The sequence below is a fragment of the Pan paniscus genome, chromosome 2 (assembly GCF_029289425.2).
Source record: "Pan paniscus chromosome 2, NHGRI_mPanPan1-v2.0_pri, whole genome shotgun sequence".
In the NCBI taxonomy this organism is placed as follows: domain Eukaryota; kingdom Metazoa; phylum Chordata; class Mammalia; order Primates; family Hominidae; genus Pan; species Pan paniscus.
In genome coordinates this window covers 195,742,997-195,756,321 of record NC_085926.1, presented here as the reverse complement: position 1 = coordinate 195,756,321, position 13,325 = coordinate 195,742,997, and the positions used below count along the sequence as shown (strand labels likewise).

Sequence of the window (13,325 nt, the reverse complement as noted above, 5' to 3'; positions counted from 1 at the left end):
GAGTGGATCACCTGAAGTCAGGAGTTCAAGGCAAGCCTGACCAATATGCTGAAATCCCGTCTCTACTAAAAATACAAAAATTAGCTGGGCTTAGTGGCGCACACCTGTAGTCCCAGCTACTCGGGAGGCTGAGACAAGAGAATTGCTTGAACCCGGGAGACAGAAGTTACGGTGAGCCAAGACCATACCACTGCACTCCAGCTTGGGTGACATAGCGAGACTCCGTCTCAAAAACAAAAAAAAAAATTAAATTAATTTTACTTATATTTTGTTTTGTTTTTTTGAGACACGGTCTCCCTTTGTCATCCAGGCTGCAGTGCAGTGGTGCAATCTTGGCTCACTACAACCTCTGCTTCTCACGTTCAAGCGATTCTCCTGCCTCAGCCTCCCGAGTAGCTGGGATTACAGGTGTGCACCACCACGCCCGGCTAACTTTTGTTATTTTTAGTAGAGACGGGGTTTCACCATGTTGGCCACACTGGTCTCCAACTCCTGTGCTCAAGCGATCAGCCCACTATGGCCACCCAAAGTGCTGGGATTACAGGCATCAGCCAACGTGCCTGGCACACAAGTGTTTATTATTTAGTTCATGGCCACTCACAAAAATAGGCTCCAGAAAACCTTAGTCCTAATTCACTAAAGAATGTAGCAATTGATGATAATTATTGAAATAGAGACCTCTACCATTTTTCTTTGGACAGCCCCTTTCTGTTTTAAACACAGTAGTTTCAGTTTGTGAGACAAAGAGCGAAGACCAATTTTTAAAGACTGAAAGGTGCATCTTTGTGTTTTCGTGTTTTAGGTCTGGGGCTTAATATCTCCGTGAGGAGATGGCAGGTGGGAAACCGAACACAGTCAACTCAAGAGAAAGTCAAAGGCCACACACAAAAAAGAGAAAAGGTAGGAGTAAACTGGACTTGAGAAAGAGTTTCTGACTACTATCTCCCTTCCTGTAATTGTTGTCAATTAAGCAGAAACAAAAAAGATCAGAACAAAGATTGTCCTATTTGGAAAACTATCTGCTAGAGGTCAGCAATGTAGATATTTTATAATAGTTTATGGATGGGAAGGGATTCATTTGAGGAGTTTCTTCTTCTCAAAATGCTTTAGGGTGAGGAGACGTATATAAATTATTTTTAGCCACATCTTGTTCATCTGTTAAGTTTGGGAATCCCCCATTATTTTTAAGTTTAAAAGTAATGAAACAACTACTTAAAATGGCACACTAGAAAAAAAAACTTCCTACTAAGATAGTTTTTCCAGAGATGCATTAAACCACAACCCGTTACTTCATGACGTTCTACAGGCTGCCTAAAAATCGCAGTTGCTGGAACAGTGAACTTGGGGAAGCCTATTTCTCAATTTAGTCTTCTGACTCAATTATTGATAAATAATTCTGTGAATACAATTAATATAAAATTGAATTTTGAGTTATTAGAGTTTTATTAATAGCTAAAAAAGATGAAAAGGTTCTAAGTTTACATCCACATTAGAAACCAGGTACATAAATGCATTTTTTAAATGTGCTAAAACTTTTCTGACTAAATTAATGGTTTATATTAAGATGATTTCTGAAGAAAGTAACTTTACTTCTTCATACAATCTAGACCAGTGTGGCCAAAGAGAAAAATAACACAAGCCATGAAGGTGAACCACATACGTCGTTTGAAATTTTCTAGTAGCCATATTTTTTAAAGTAAAAGAGGCAGCATTAATTTTAATATTTTACATTGTCTAATATGTCTAAATCACTTCAACATATAATCAATGCAAAATATTACTATTTTACACGCTTTTTTTCAAATGAAGTCTTCAAAATCTGATGTGTATTTTATACTTACAATACATATCAATTTGGAAAAACCACATTTCTGATTTTTTTTCGAGATACAGTCTCATTCTGTCACCCAGGCTGGAGTGCAGTGGCATGATCTTGGCTCACTGCAACCTCCGCCTCCCGAGTTCAAGTGATTCTCCTGCCTCAGCCTCCCGAGTAGCTGGGATTACAGGCATATGCCACTATGCCCTGCTTTTTTTTTTTTTTTTTTTGGTTTTTAGTAGAGATGGGGTTTCACCATGTTGGCCAGGCTGGTCTCAAACTCTTGACCTCAAGTGATCCACCCGCCTCAACCTCCCAAAGTGTTGGGATTACAGGCATGAGCCACCACTCCCAGCCTAAAATACACATTTCAAATACTCAATAATTATCACGTGGCTAGTGGCTATCATACCGGCACAGATCTCAACATTATTTTAAGTCTTAAATAAACTGATGGAGAAAGATACCTCATATGAGAGAAACACTTAAAAGACAACTACTGAAATGTAAATGAAATGGTAACAACAGGAGTAAAGAATCTAAGATGGTAAGGAAAAGGACAGCAAACCATTTAACTGAAATCGTCGCTGAGAAATGAAAGCTCTCCTCGGATAAGCAATAGGTTTCTGGAAAATCAAAGTTATTTTCCATTATAACTGGCCCTCAAAATTTAAATATGAAATTAAACATTAAACATTAAATTCAAACCAATTCAAGCAATACAGAATTGAATGCGAAAATCAAGAGTCTGCTTCAGAAGTATAAGCAAGTACAGAGAGTGCTGCTTGCTAACGAACTACAAATTCTTTAATGTCAGAATAAGGAAAACTGTGATTCAGATGACCTTGAAGAGCATCTGACAATTCCAGGTGAAGAAAAGGTAAACACTGAAAAAAAAAAAAGGACTAAATTCCTAAAAGAGATCAAATAATGACCACAGCAAGAATCTTAAAAAGGGAGAATGGTACTTCAAAAGGTCGTGGTTAAATCCAGATTAACAAAGATCTGCTCCAGGTGTACTGTCTCTAATAAAGTTTCCTCCCAAAATAAAAACAAGGGAGAAATAGTGTATTTTAACTCTGACTGAAACCAGAAATCATAGTTTCATCCCAATGGAAAATAGTATTTTTCAATCATATATGAAAAGAAGTCTTTAAAAGAAGAGTGAAGAAGCTATAGATACACCAACAAAAGGAGTGGGTATGAAAAAGACAACTTTAAAAAGTTAAATGGTCGCAAACACTTTAGCTGTCACCGGAATTATGTTTACCTCCGCCGTTTGTTACTACTAAACTGCCGCGGTTCTCTTGGTACTGGCTTTCTCTTCGTAGTCTTTGTTCTTTAGTAATCTCTGCTACTCGAAGAGGCAGATCTGAAAATTCATCTGTAGGCTTAAAAAAGAAGCAGAAACATTAAAAACAATCATTTTAGAGCCTGGCAGATCATGCCTGTAATCCATGCGCTTTGGGAGACCAAAGCAGGAGGATCACTGGAGGCCAGGAGTAGATTAGCTAGGTGTGCTCACACATGCCTGTAATCCTAATACTTGGGATGTTGAGGCGAGACGATCGCTTCAGCCCAGGAGTTCGAGGCTGCAATGAGATAGGATTCCACCACTGCATTCCAGCCTGTGCGACAAAGCGAGATCCTATTTCAAAAAAATAAAAATCTGGCCTGGAGTGGTGGCTGATGCCTATAATCCCAACACTTTGGGAGACCAAGGTAGGAATGACAAGCCCAGGAGTTTGAGACTAGCCTGGGCAATATAGGGAGAGCCCGTCTCTAAAAAAAATTTTTTTTTAATTAGCCAGGCATGGTGGCATAAGCCTGTAGTCCCAGCTCCTCAGGAGGTTTAGGTGGGAGGACTGCTTGAGCCATGGTCGTGCCACTGCACTCCAGCCTGGGTGAAAGAGCAAGACTCTGTCTCAAAAAATAAAAAAGATTCATGACTCCATAAATTATATATATAGATTTAAAATATCTACATATATATCTGTATTGATACAGGCACATTTATGAACCCACCCACCAAGACATACAAACACAAGTAATTCCAAATTTCAAATGGGATGTGGTCTAAAATTAATTTGGTTTCAATTCACAGTAAAACAATGTTATAAATAGTAGGTTATCAGTCTTGCTAACAAAAGTTTACTTAATAACTTAATGCATAGCTAAAATATTACACATTAGTAATTTTTATTTATTTTTTTACTTTTTCTCTTCTGTAGACCTCTGTGGACACAGTAATTTTTAAGAGCAGAAAACATAATATCAATAATTTAAAAACGAGAAAAACGACAGAATTAGCCAGGAAGTTATTCCTCTTGAGCACATGAATACTCTTTACTAAGGTCCTTGTCTCTACCCATCAGCCGAAAGTCCTACTTGTTTTCTCACCATCTAGCACCTCTGCTCGAGATTAAACCCCCCAACTCAGATTGTAGGCTTCAGTTTCAACTGGCTCAGCTCCTGTTTGCCTTTCTATGATATGAAACTATTTCCATGAGGCAATGAGGAAACAGGCGGAAATCCACATGACAGAAAGCCGGTAAGGACGCAGAATGCCAGTTCTGCTGGAGAGGGTGGGAATCTTGCCTCCACCTTGACTTTTCTGTATTTTATGTAGTGAGAAACCGAATCCAGTTAAGATGCTTTTCATTTTCATCATTCTGTTTTCTCTTAATCAGGTGTTATAACACACGGAATATAAAAAACACTTACTTCATTCCCTGACCATCTCTTATCACCACTGTCCACACTATTGAAGCCTGAATCAAGGGCTCCATAAGGGCGACTTGAGTACAGTTCTTCATGGCTGCCGAAAAGAGACTCTGTTACTGCCAAGTTTGTTATTTTAACAATTAAAATTTGAAATTAAACAGATCAATTTTCTAAAAAACAAGAAATGTGGCAGTCACTTAACTATTAGAACTAAATGGGCTTTAATTTTTTAATATGAAAAATTCCAAATAGAAACAAAGCAAACAGAATAGCATGAGACCTCATGTACTCATTATTATCCAGCTTCAAAACAATCACACCTCTGCAATTCTTGTTCTTCCAATGAGGCAAGTTTACTAGGACTGTGCTTTTAAGCAAAACTTGAGAGGTTCAAGAGAAGGCCTGAGAGGTTCTCTTTTCAGTAAAGTCCATAAACATTACTTCACTTTGACTGAAACATCCATCCTGCTTGTTTAAAGGCCTAAGAATTTAATTCTTGCTACTTAAGACTGCTCCATACTCAGGAGGCTGAGGTGGGAGGAATGCTTGAGCTCAGGAGTTTGAGACCAGGCTGGGCAACATAGTAAGACCTTGTTTCAAAAAAAAGAGATTGTTCCAGATGGTTGGGACTGCAGATGACTTATAAGTCACAGGCTGTGTAGCTGAGGGACTCATAGATTAAAAGATCCTGAAGTGATGTTAATGGTCAACAAATCCAACTCTTGACTCCTTGTAGAAAAAATGAAACTCAAAAAGTAGGAATGACTTGCCTTCAGCTAGTTACCTCAGCAGCAGAGCTAAAGTTAGCATTCAAGTCACTCAGACCAGTAGTTTTCAACTGGAGGGCCCCAAGGTGACATTTGGAGACTTTGCGAGGGTACTACTGGCATCTATCTAATGGGCAGACACCAAGGATGCTGCTAAATGTCTTACAATGTACAGGACAGCCCATCACAACAAAGAATTATCTGATCTAAAATGTCAACAGTGCCAAGGTTGAGAAACCCTTAGAACTAGACTTTGCCAGATCTAGGTAATCAACTTTACAATACAAGCATTCTGAGAATAACAGTGTTAAAACAGGTTATTTCCCTTTAGTCAAACATTCAGGCAAATTTAAGTATCCATTTTATTTGATTCTCTGTATAAAAAATATGATAGATAAAAGGACAGAATATACTTACCAGGAGCCAAAACCCAACGGTCTCCTATCATAATCCGGCAGATCTGGAGCAATCTTACAAGCTTGTATGTTCAGGTATTTAAATATGTGGACTTTGCCTTTTATACATATCTAAATAAAGTCACACAGATGTAGCCAAATTATTACTCATCTGAAGTATGCTCCTTTTTATCATATCAACATTTTATGTAACATACATTGGGAAAGGGAGGCATTTCTATCAAGTACATACAGTAATATTTAAAAACTAATAAATTATATTATTTGGTTAAGTGTTATTTTAGGTGTTTAACTGGTAAATATGTTTTCATTTTCTAGTCACTAATACATTTCAGTAATATATAAATAAATAACTTTTGATTATACTTTTCAAATATCAAATAAACTTATCACACTGACTAGTTTGCATAGTCAGAGATTTAAAGCATTTCTCCTCATTAGATTACATGAAGCAACTTTTACTTTTAGGAATCCAACAATCATATACAACTATGTTTTTGATTCTGCTTTGAGAGAGAAGAGCAGGAAATCATGAAACATTACATATATTTCGTTGCTACTTGTCCCAGAAGTCAAAACACAAATTCTTGAGGCTTATAAGACCCTTCTATTGTTAGGAAGTTTACTCATAAAGTTTTATAGTTGCCATAAAGAGTAGCATATGCCGCCGGGCACAGTGGCTCACACCTGTAATTGCAGCACTTTGGGAGTCTGAGGTGGGTGGATCACCTGAGGTCAGGAGTTCAAGACCAGCCTGACCAACACGGTGAAATCCCGTCTGTACTACAAATACAAAAAATTAGCCGGGCATGGTGGCAGGCGCTTGTAATCCCAGCTACTCGGGAGGCTGAGGCAGGAGAATTGCTTGAACCCAGGAGGCGGAGGCTGCAGTAAGCCAAGATCGCACCATTGCACTCCGGCCTGGGCAACAAGAGCAAAACTTCATCTCAAAAAAAAAAAAAAAGAGTAACATATGCTTGTACAAAATCGTCAATAAACTGCAGAGTTAAAAAGAGCTAAGGGGGCCGGGCGCGGTGGCTCACACCTGTAATCCCAGCACTTTGGGAGGCCGAGGCTGGTGGATCATGAGGTCAGGAGATTGAGACCATTCTGGCTAACACGGTGAAACCCCGTCTCTACTAAAAATACAAAAAATTAGCCAGGCATGGTGGCGGGCACCTGTACTCCCAGCTACTTGGGAGGCTGAGGCAGAAGAATGGTGTGAACCCGGGAGGCGGAGCTTGCAGAGAGCCGAGATCGCGCCACTGCACTCCAGCCTGGGCAACAGAGCGAGACTCCTTCTCACAAAAAAATAAAAAAATAAAAGAGCTGAGGGAAAATAATGAGTTGGCAAAAATTTCTAGGTTGTAGGATGTCCAGCATCTACATGTAAAGCTACTTTATAATTATTACTGTATAGTTTCATTTCAGTCACTGGTAAACAAATGACCAAACTGTCTAAAGTAGGAATTTGTGACTTTAGAATTAGGAAGGTTATAATAACAATGATCAGAAAAAGAAATCTACTGATAGTTTTTAGCTCTGAAAGCTGAGTATTTTTATCTGTCTCTAGCATTTTTTTTTTTTTTTTTTTTTGAGACGGAGTCTCACCCTGTCGCCCAGGCTGGAGTGCAGTGGCGCCATCTCAGCTCACTGCAGCCTCCACCTCCTGGGTTCAAGTGATTTTCCTGCCTCAGCCTCCTGAGTAGCTGGGACTACAGGCGCGAGCCACCACACCCAGCTAATTTTTGTATTTTTAGTAGAGACGAGGTTTCACCATGTTGGCCAGGATGATCTCGATCTCCTGACCTCATGATCTGCCCACCTCGGCCTCCCAAAGTGCTGGAATTACAGGCATGAGCCACCACACCTGGCCTGTCTCTAGCATTTATGGTGTCTACACTCAAATTTTACTAGAAAAAAATAAAGAAATTAACTAAAATTTTACAAGAAAAAATTAAGAAATTAACTAAAATTTTATTAGAAAAAAATTTAGGGAAGAATTCTTCAATTTAAAAAGAAATACCAATTTAGAGAAAGGAAAAATACTTCTGGAAACATTATCTTCTAATCCATTAATTCAAGGCTTCTCAAAAATACATATGTATGTGAATCCATTTTAAAAGAAATTATTTTCTAACCGAATGATAAATGTACATGAAATTTTAAATTTCATCCTTTGTCCAAAAAAAGTCCATGCGATGCTTCCACTATGGTTTACCTGATGCTTCCACTATGATTTGCCTGATGCTTCCACTATGATTTACCTGATGCTTCCACTATGGTTTACCTGATGCTTCCACTATGGTTTACCTGATGCTTCCACTATGGTTTACCTGATGCTTCCACCATGGTTTACCTGATGCTTCCACTATGGTTTACCTGATGCTTCCACTATGGTTTACCTGATGCTTCCACCATGGTTTACCTGATGCTTCCACTATGGTTTACCTGATGCTTCCACCGTGGTTTACCTCATGCTTCCACCGTGGTTTACCTGATGCTTCCACTATGGTTTACCAGATGCTTCCACTATGATTTGCCTGATGCTTCCACTATGATTTACCTGATGCTTCCACTATGGTTTACCTGATGCTTCCACTATGGTTTACCTGATGCTTCCACTATGGTTTACCTGATGCTTCCACCATGGTTTACCTGATGCTTCCACTATGGTTTACCTGATGCTTCCACCGTGGTTTACCTCATGCTTCCACCGTGGTTTACCTGATGCTTCCACCGTGGTTTACCTGATGCTTCCACTGTGGTTTACCTGATGCTTCCACTATGATTTACCTGATGCTTCCACTATGGTTTACCTGATGCTTCCACCGTGGTTTACCTGATGCTTCCACTATGGTTTACCTGATGCTTCCACTATGGTTTACCTGATGCTTCCACCGTGGTTTACCTGATGCTTCCACTATGGTTTACCTGATGCTTCCACCATGGTTTACCTGATGCTTCCACTATGATTTACCTGATGCTTCCACCGTGGTTTACCTGATGCTTCCACTATGGTTTACCTGATGCTTCCACTATGGTTTACCTGATGCTTCCACTATGATTTACCTGATGCTTCCACTATGGTTTACCAGATGCTTCCACCATGGTTTACCTGATGCTTCCACTATGGTTTACCTGATGCTTCCACTGTGGTTTACCTGATGCTTCCACTATGATTTACCTGATGCTTCCACTATGGTTTACCAGATACTTCCACCGTGGTTTACCTGATGCTTCCACCATGGTTTACCTGATGCTTCCACTATGGTTTACCTGTGCAGGAGGTGATTGTAGTGGATTGTTATCTAGGGTGATCGTCTGTAGGTGCCTGAGGTTCCGATAACAAACAGGGATTGTGGTAATTTTATTGCATGAGAAGTCTAACCGTATCAAAGGCAACTCCGCCAGCTCTGCAAGAAGGTAAAATGGAAATGAACAATTAATGATGTTTTACAACTAGAGAATTTTTACAAAGCTTCTAGTTAAATGTGATTTTAACACAGATATTTACTCCCATTCTCTTTTAGTGATTAACTGGTAGCAAAGTGGTAAAAATGAGAAAAGTGGTAGCAAAGTGGTAAAAATGAGATCCAGTTGCCTATAGACAGGATTACTAATAAAAAGCAGCTTTGACCCGCTCAGAACTACAGAAAGTCTCAGAAGCTGGAGGCCCTGATACCACAAAAAGGTGAGGATAACAAAAGGATTAGATAACACTCTACATAAAGAACAGTTAAATGCCTGGGTCAACAGCCCCCACTAACACAGCTGGGGCACTATCCTTCTCCAATGTTCCCAGGAATCAGCAAGTTATTTTCTAGTGAAATTGAATCAAAAATGCTCTGAACTAAGGGATCCCAGGCACAATAGGATGACAAAAGTCAGGAGGAGTTGCCAGCTGAAAATGGAGGAGATAAGTCAAAGTCTACACACTTAACATTAAGACCTCAGCACCTTCCCACCCCACCCTATCCTACTTCATCCCAGGAATGGCTGTACTTAAGAATATACACAATAACGAAGAAGAAATGGAGCTTCTTTCTCTGGATAAACTTCACAGTCCCATATAAAAGGCCTTTATATAATGATACAGAATTTCTTCTAATAAAATACACAGCTTGTTGTTTAATTACCATTATACAATTTCTGCCCAGTATACTGAGAACTTCTAATCAGCCATATAAAGATAGTATATGATCCACAGACATTTAGACATCTCCAACATCAAAACCAACTAACTAACCAAAAAAAGGAACTCAGAAGAAACAGGTATTTTATAGAAAGCAGAAGAAAATTTTGAAAAGCTAGACTATCTTTAGTTTCAGAAAGAGAAGGTCTTTAATCACTGAAACATAAAAGGAATATTTTTTAAAAATCACAGAATGAGTTTGTAGAAATGAAAAAATATAATGGTAGCAATTAAAAATTCATAAGAATGGTTGGAACTATTTTACCATAAGGTAACACAAAATGACACAGAAATGAATAATAAAAAATATAAGAAAAATCAGCTGGGCGCGGTGGCTCAAGCCTGTAATCCCAATACTTTGGGAGGCCGAGGCGGGTGGATCATGAGGTCAGGAGATCGAGACCATCCTGGCTAACACGGTGAAACCCCGTCTCTACTAAAAATACAAAAAATTAGCTGGGCGTGGTGGTGGACGCCTGTAGTCCCAGCTACTCGGGAGGCTGAGACAGGAGAATGGCGTGAACCCGGGAGGCGGAGCTTGCAGTGAGCCGAGATTGCGCCACTGCACTCCAGCCTGGGCGACAGAGCAAGAGTCTGTCTCAAAAAAAAAAAAAAATCAAAGAGGATCAACAAAGAGGTCTAATAACATCCAATTCAAAATAATTCAAAAAGGGGACAGAGAAACCAGAAGAAAGAAAACTATCAAAAAAAAAAAAAAAGATATAAAACAATTTCCCAAAACGGAAGATATGGATCTCTGGTTTGGAAAGGGGCCCACCAAGTATCCAGCACATTAAATTAAAACAACTCATACTATGGCACATTAACATAAAATTTCAGAGCAGCAGATAAACAGGGACCATCTTAAAATCTTCCAGAGAGCAAAAGCTGGTCACAAAAGACTGGGATTAAGAATGAATGGCATCAGATTTTCAACCATCAATTTTAAACACTGAAAGCGGAAAGTGAAAAAACACTTAAAAGTCTTGAAAGAAAATAGTTTTCAACCTGGATTTATAATCAAACAATCAAGGGGGAACATAGAATAAAGACATTTATTTTCCAGTGAAGTCTCAAAAATATGTTCTCCCATGACGTGTTCCTGGGAAGCTACTAGGAGATGTCCTCCAGCAAAACAGGGAGTAACTGAGGAAGATCCAGAGTCTAGGACTCAGAGTATTTAACACAGAAGAAAGAAAGCTGGGCAGCAGGCCAGGCGCAGTGGCTCACGCCTATAATCCCAGCACTTTGGGAGGCCAAGGCGGGTGAATCGTGAGGTCAGAAGTTCAAGACCAGCCTGGCCAAGATGGTAAAACCCCATCTCTACTAAAAATACAAAAGTTAGCCAGGCGTGGTGGCGGGCTCCTATAATCCCAGCTACTTGGGAGGCTGAGGCAGAGAATCACTTGAACCCGGGAGGGGGAGGCAGAGGTTACCGTGAGCTGAGATCGCGCCACTGTACTCCAGCCTGGGTGACAGAGTGAGACTGTCTCAAAAAAAAAAGCTGGGCAGCAATACCAGAGAACAGCCAGTCCATATCAGAAGAGAAAAAAAGGGCTCAGTGAGGCAGAAGTGCAGGGAAAAAAGGGATAGAGAATCTGGTCTGACTAGAAAGCCTGCTGGAAAAAGAGGGTGGAATTAGCCATAGACACACACAAAAATAAGCATATAAAAAGATAAGAAACTATTACCTCCAGGAAAAAAAAAAAAAAAAAAGCCGGGCGTGGTGGCTCAGGCCTGTAATCCCAGCACTTTGGGAGGCCGAGGCGGGTGGATCACGAGGTCAGGGGTTTGAGACCAGCCTGACCAACATGGTGAAACCCCATCTCTACTAAAAATACAAAATTAGCTGGGCATGGTGGCGGGCGCCTGTAATTCCAGCTACTCAGGAGGCCGAGGCAGGAGAATTGCTTGAACCCGAGAGGCGGAGGCTGCAGTGAGCCGAGATCATGCCACTGCACTCCAGCCTGGGTGACAGAGCAAGACTCTGTCTCAAAAAAAAAAAAAAAAAGAAAAAAACATGTACAAGAAAGGAAATAAAATCAGAGTACATCACTTGAATTGGCAGGGAACAATGTTTACATAATTACAGTAATGTGAACACTGAGTAACAATTTAATCAGAAGTTGTGCTAAAACTACACTGGGAAGATGGGAGGAAAGCAGTAAAGGCATGGTATGATGACAGTGTAAGGAAACTAAATCCTCATCTGTCATCACAATAGGAAGCTGACATAAGTGTCAAGGTTGCCCAAACCAGCAATAGCTATAAAAACATATCAGTTAGAAATATGTCAGCAGTCTGGGCACTGTGGCTCATGCCTGTAATCTCAGCACTTTGGGAGGCTGAGGTGGGCGGATTGAGTCCAGGAGACCAGCCAGGGCAACATGGTGAGACCCTTGTCTCTACAAAACAATACAAAATTTTCTGGGTGTGATGGTGCATGTCTGCAGTCCCAGCTACTTGGGAGGCTCAGATGAGAGGATGGCTTCAGCCCACGGAGTTCGAGGCTACAGTGAGCTCTGGTCATGCCATGCACTCCAGCCTGGGCAACAGAGTGAGACCCTATCTCAAAAAAAAAGAGTCAAAGGAGTTTAATGAAGGTACACACTTTTGGCCATTGAAATTGGTGTGCAGGGAAGTTTGAGGCAGGGGAACGACATTATTTAAGATTCTTGGCTGGGCACGGTGGCTCACGACTGTAATCCCAGCATTTTGGGAGGCTGAGGCAGGCGGATCACGAGGTCAGGAGATCAAGACCATCCTGGGCAACATGGTGAAACCCAGTCTCTACTAAAAATACAAAAAAGGCCAGGCACGGTGGCTCACGCCTGTAATCCTAGCACTTTGGGAGGCTGAGGCAGGCGGATCATGAGGTCAGGAGTTTGAGACCAGCCTGGCCAACATAATGAAACCCTGTCTCTACTAAAAATACAAAAAAAAAAAAAAAAATTAACTGGGCATGGTGGCGGGCACCTGTAATCCCAGCTACTTGGGAGGCTGAGGCAGGAGAATCCCTTGAACCTGGGAGGCAGAGGTTGCAGTGAGCCAAGATCGCTCCACTGTACTCCAGCCAGGGCGACAGTGTGAGACTCCGTCTCAAAAAAAAAAAAAGAAGTAAAAATACAAAAATTAGCTGGGTGTGGTGGTGTGTGCCTGTAATGCCAGCTACTCGGGAGGCTGAGGCAGGAGAATGGCATGAACCCGGGAGGTGGAGCTTGCAGTGAGCGCACCACTGCACTCCAGCCTGCGTGACAGAGTGAGACTCCGTCTCAAGAAAAAAAAAAAAAAGATTCTTAATATTTTTTAATATTTTTTGAATGATGTAACATATTATTTGGTAAAAATTAATTTTAAATCCAAATGGCAATATAACAAAAGATATATGACATGTACCAAATTGC

The 13,325-nt window shown here is 40.5% G+C and overlaps 1 protein-coding gene across 27 annotated transcripts in view; it reads right to left on the bottom strand.

Moving 5' to 3' along the window:
* LRCH3 (leucine rich repeats and calponin homology domain containing 3) overlaps positions 1-13,325 on the bottom strand; it is a 107,778-nt gene that overhangs the window by 52,414 nt on the left and 42,039 nt on the right. For all 27 annotated transcript variants that reach the window (XR_010111492.1, XR_010111494.1, XR_010111493.1 and 24 more), the window contains exons 5-8: positions 9,006-9,142; positions 5,728-5,837; positions 4,544-4,637; positions 3,090-3,210 (exon numbers count right to left, since the gene is read on the bottom strand). Coding sequence is in view for 21 of the 27 variants with exons in the window: in XM_034958032.3 (XP_034813923.1) it covers positions 3,090-3,210; positions 4,544-4,637; positions 5,728-5,837; positions 9,006-9,142 (462 nt within the window). In the remaining 6 variants the exon portion in view is untranslated. The remainder of the gene's footprint in view (positions 1-3,089; positions 3,211-4,543; positions 4,638-5,727; positions 5,838-9,005; positions 9,143-13,325) is intronic.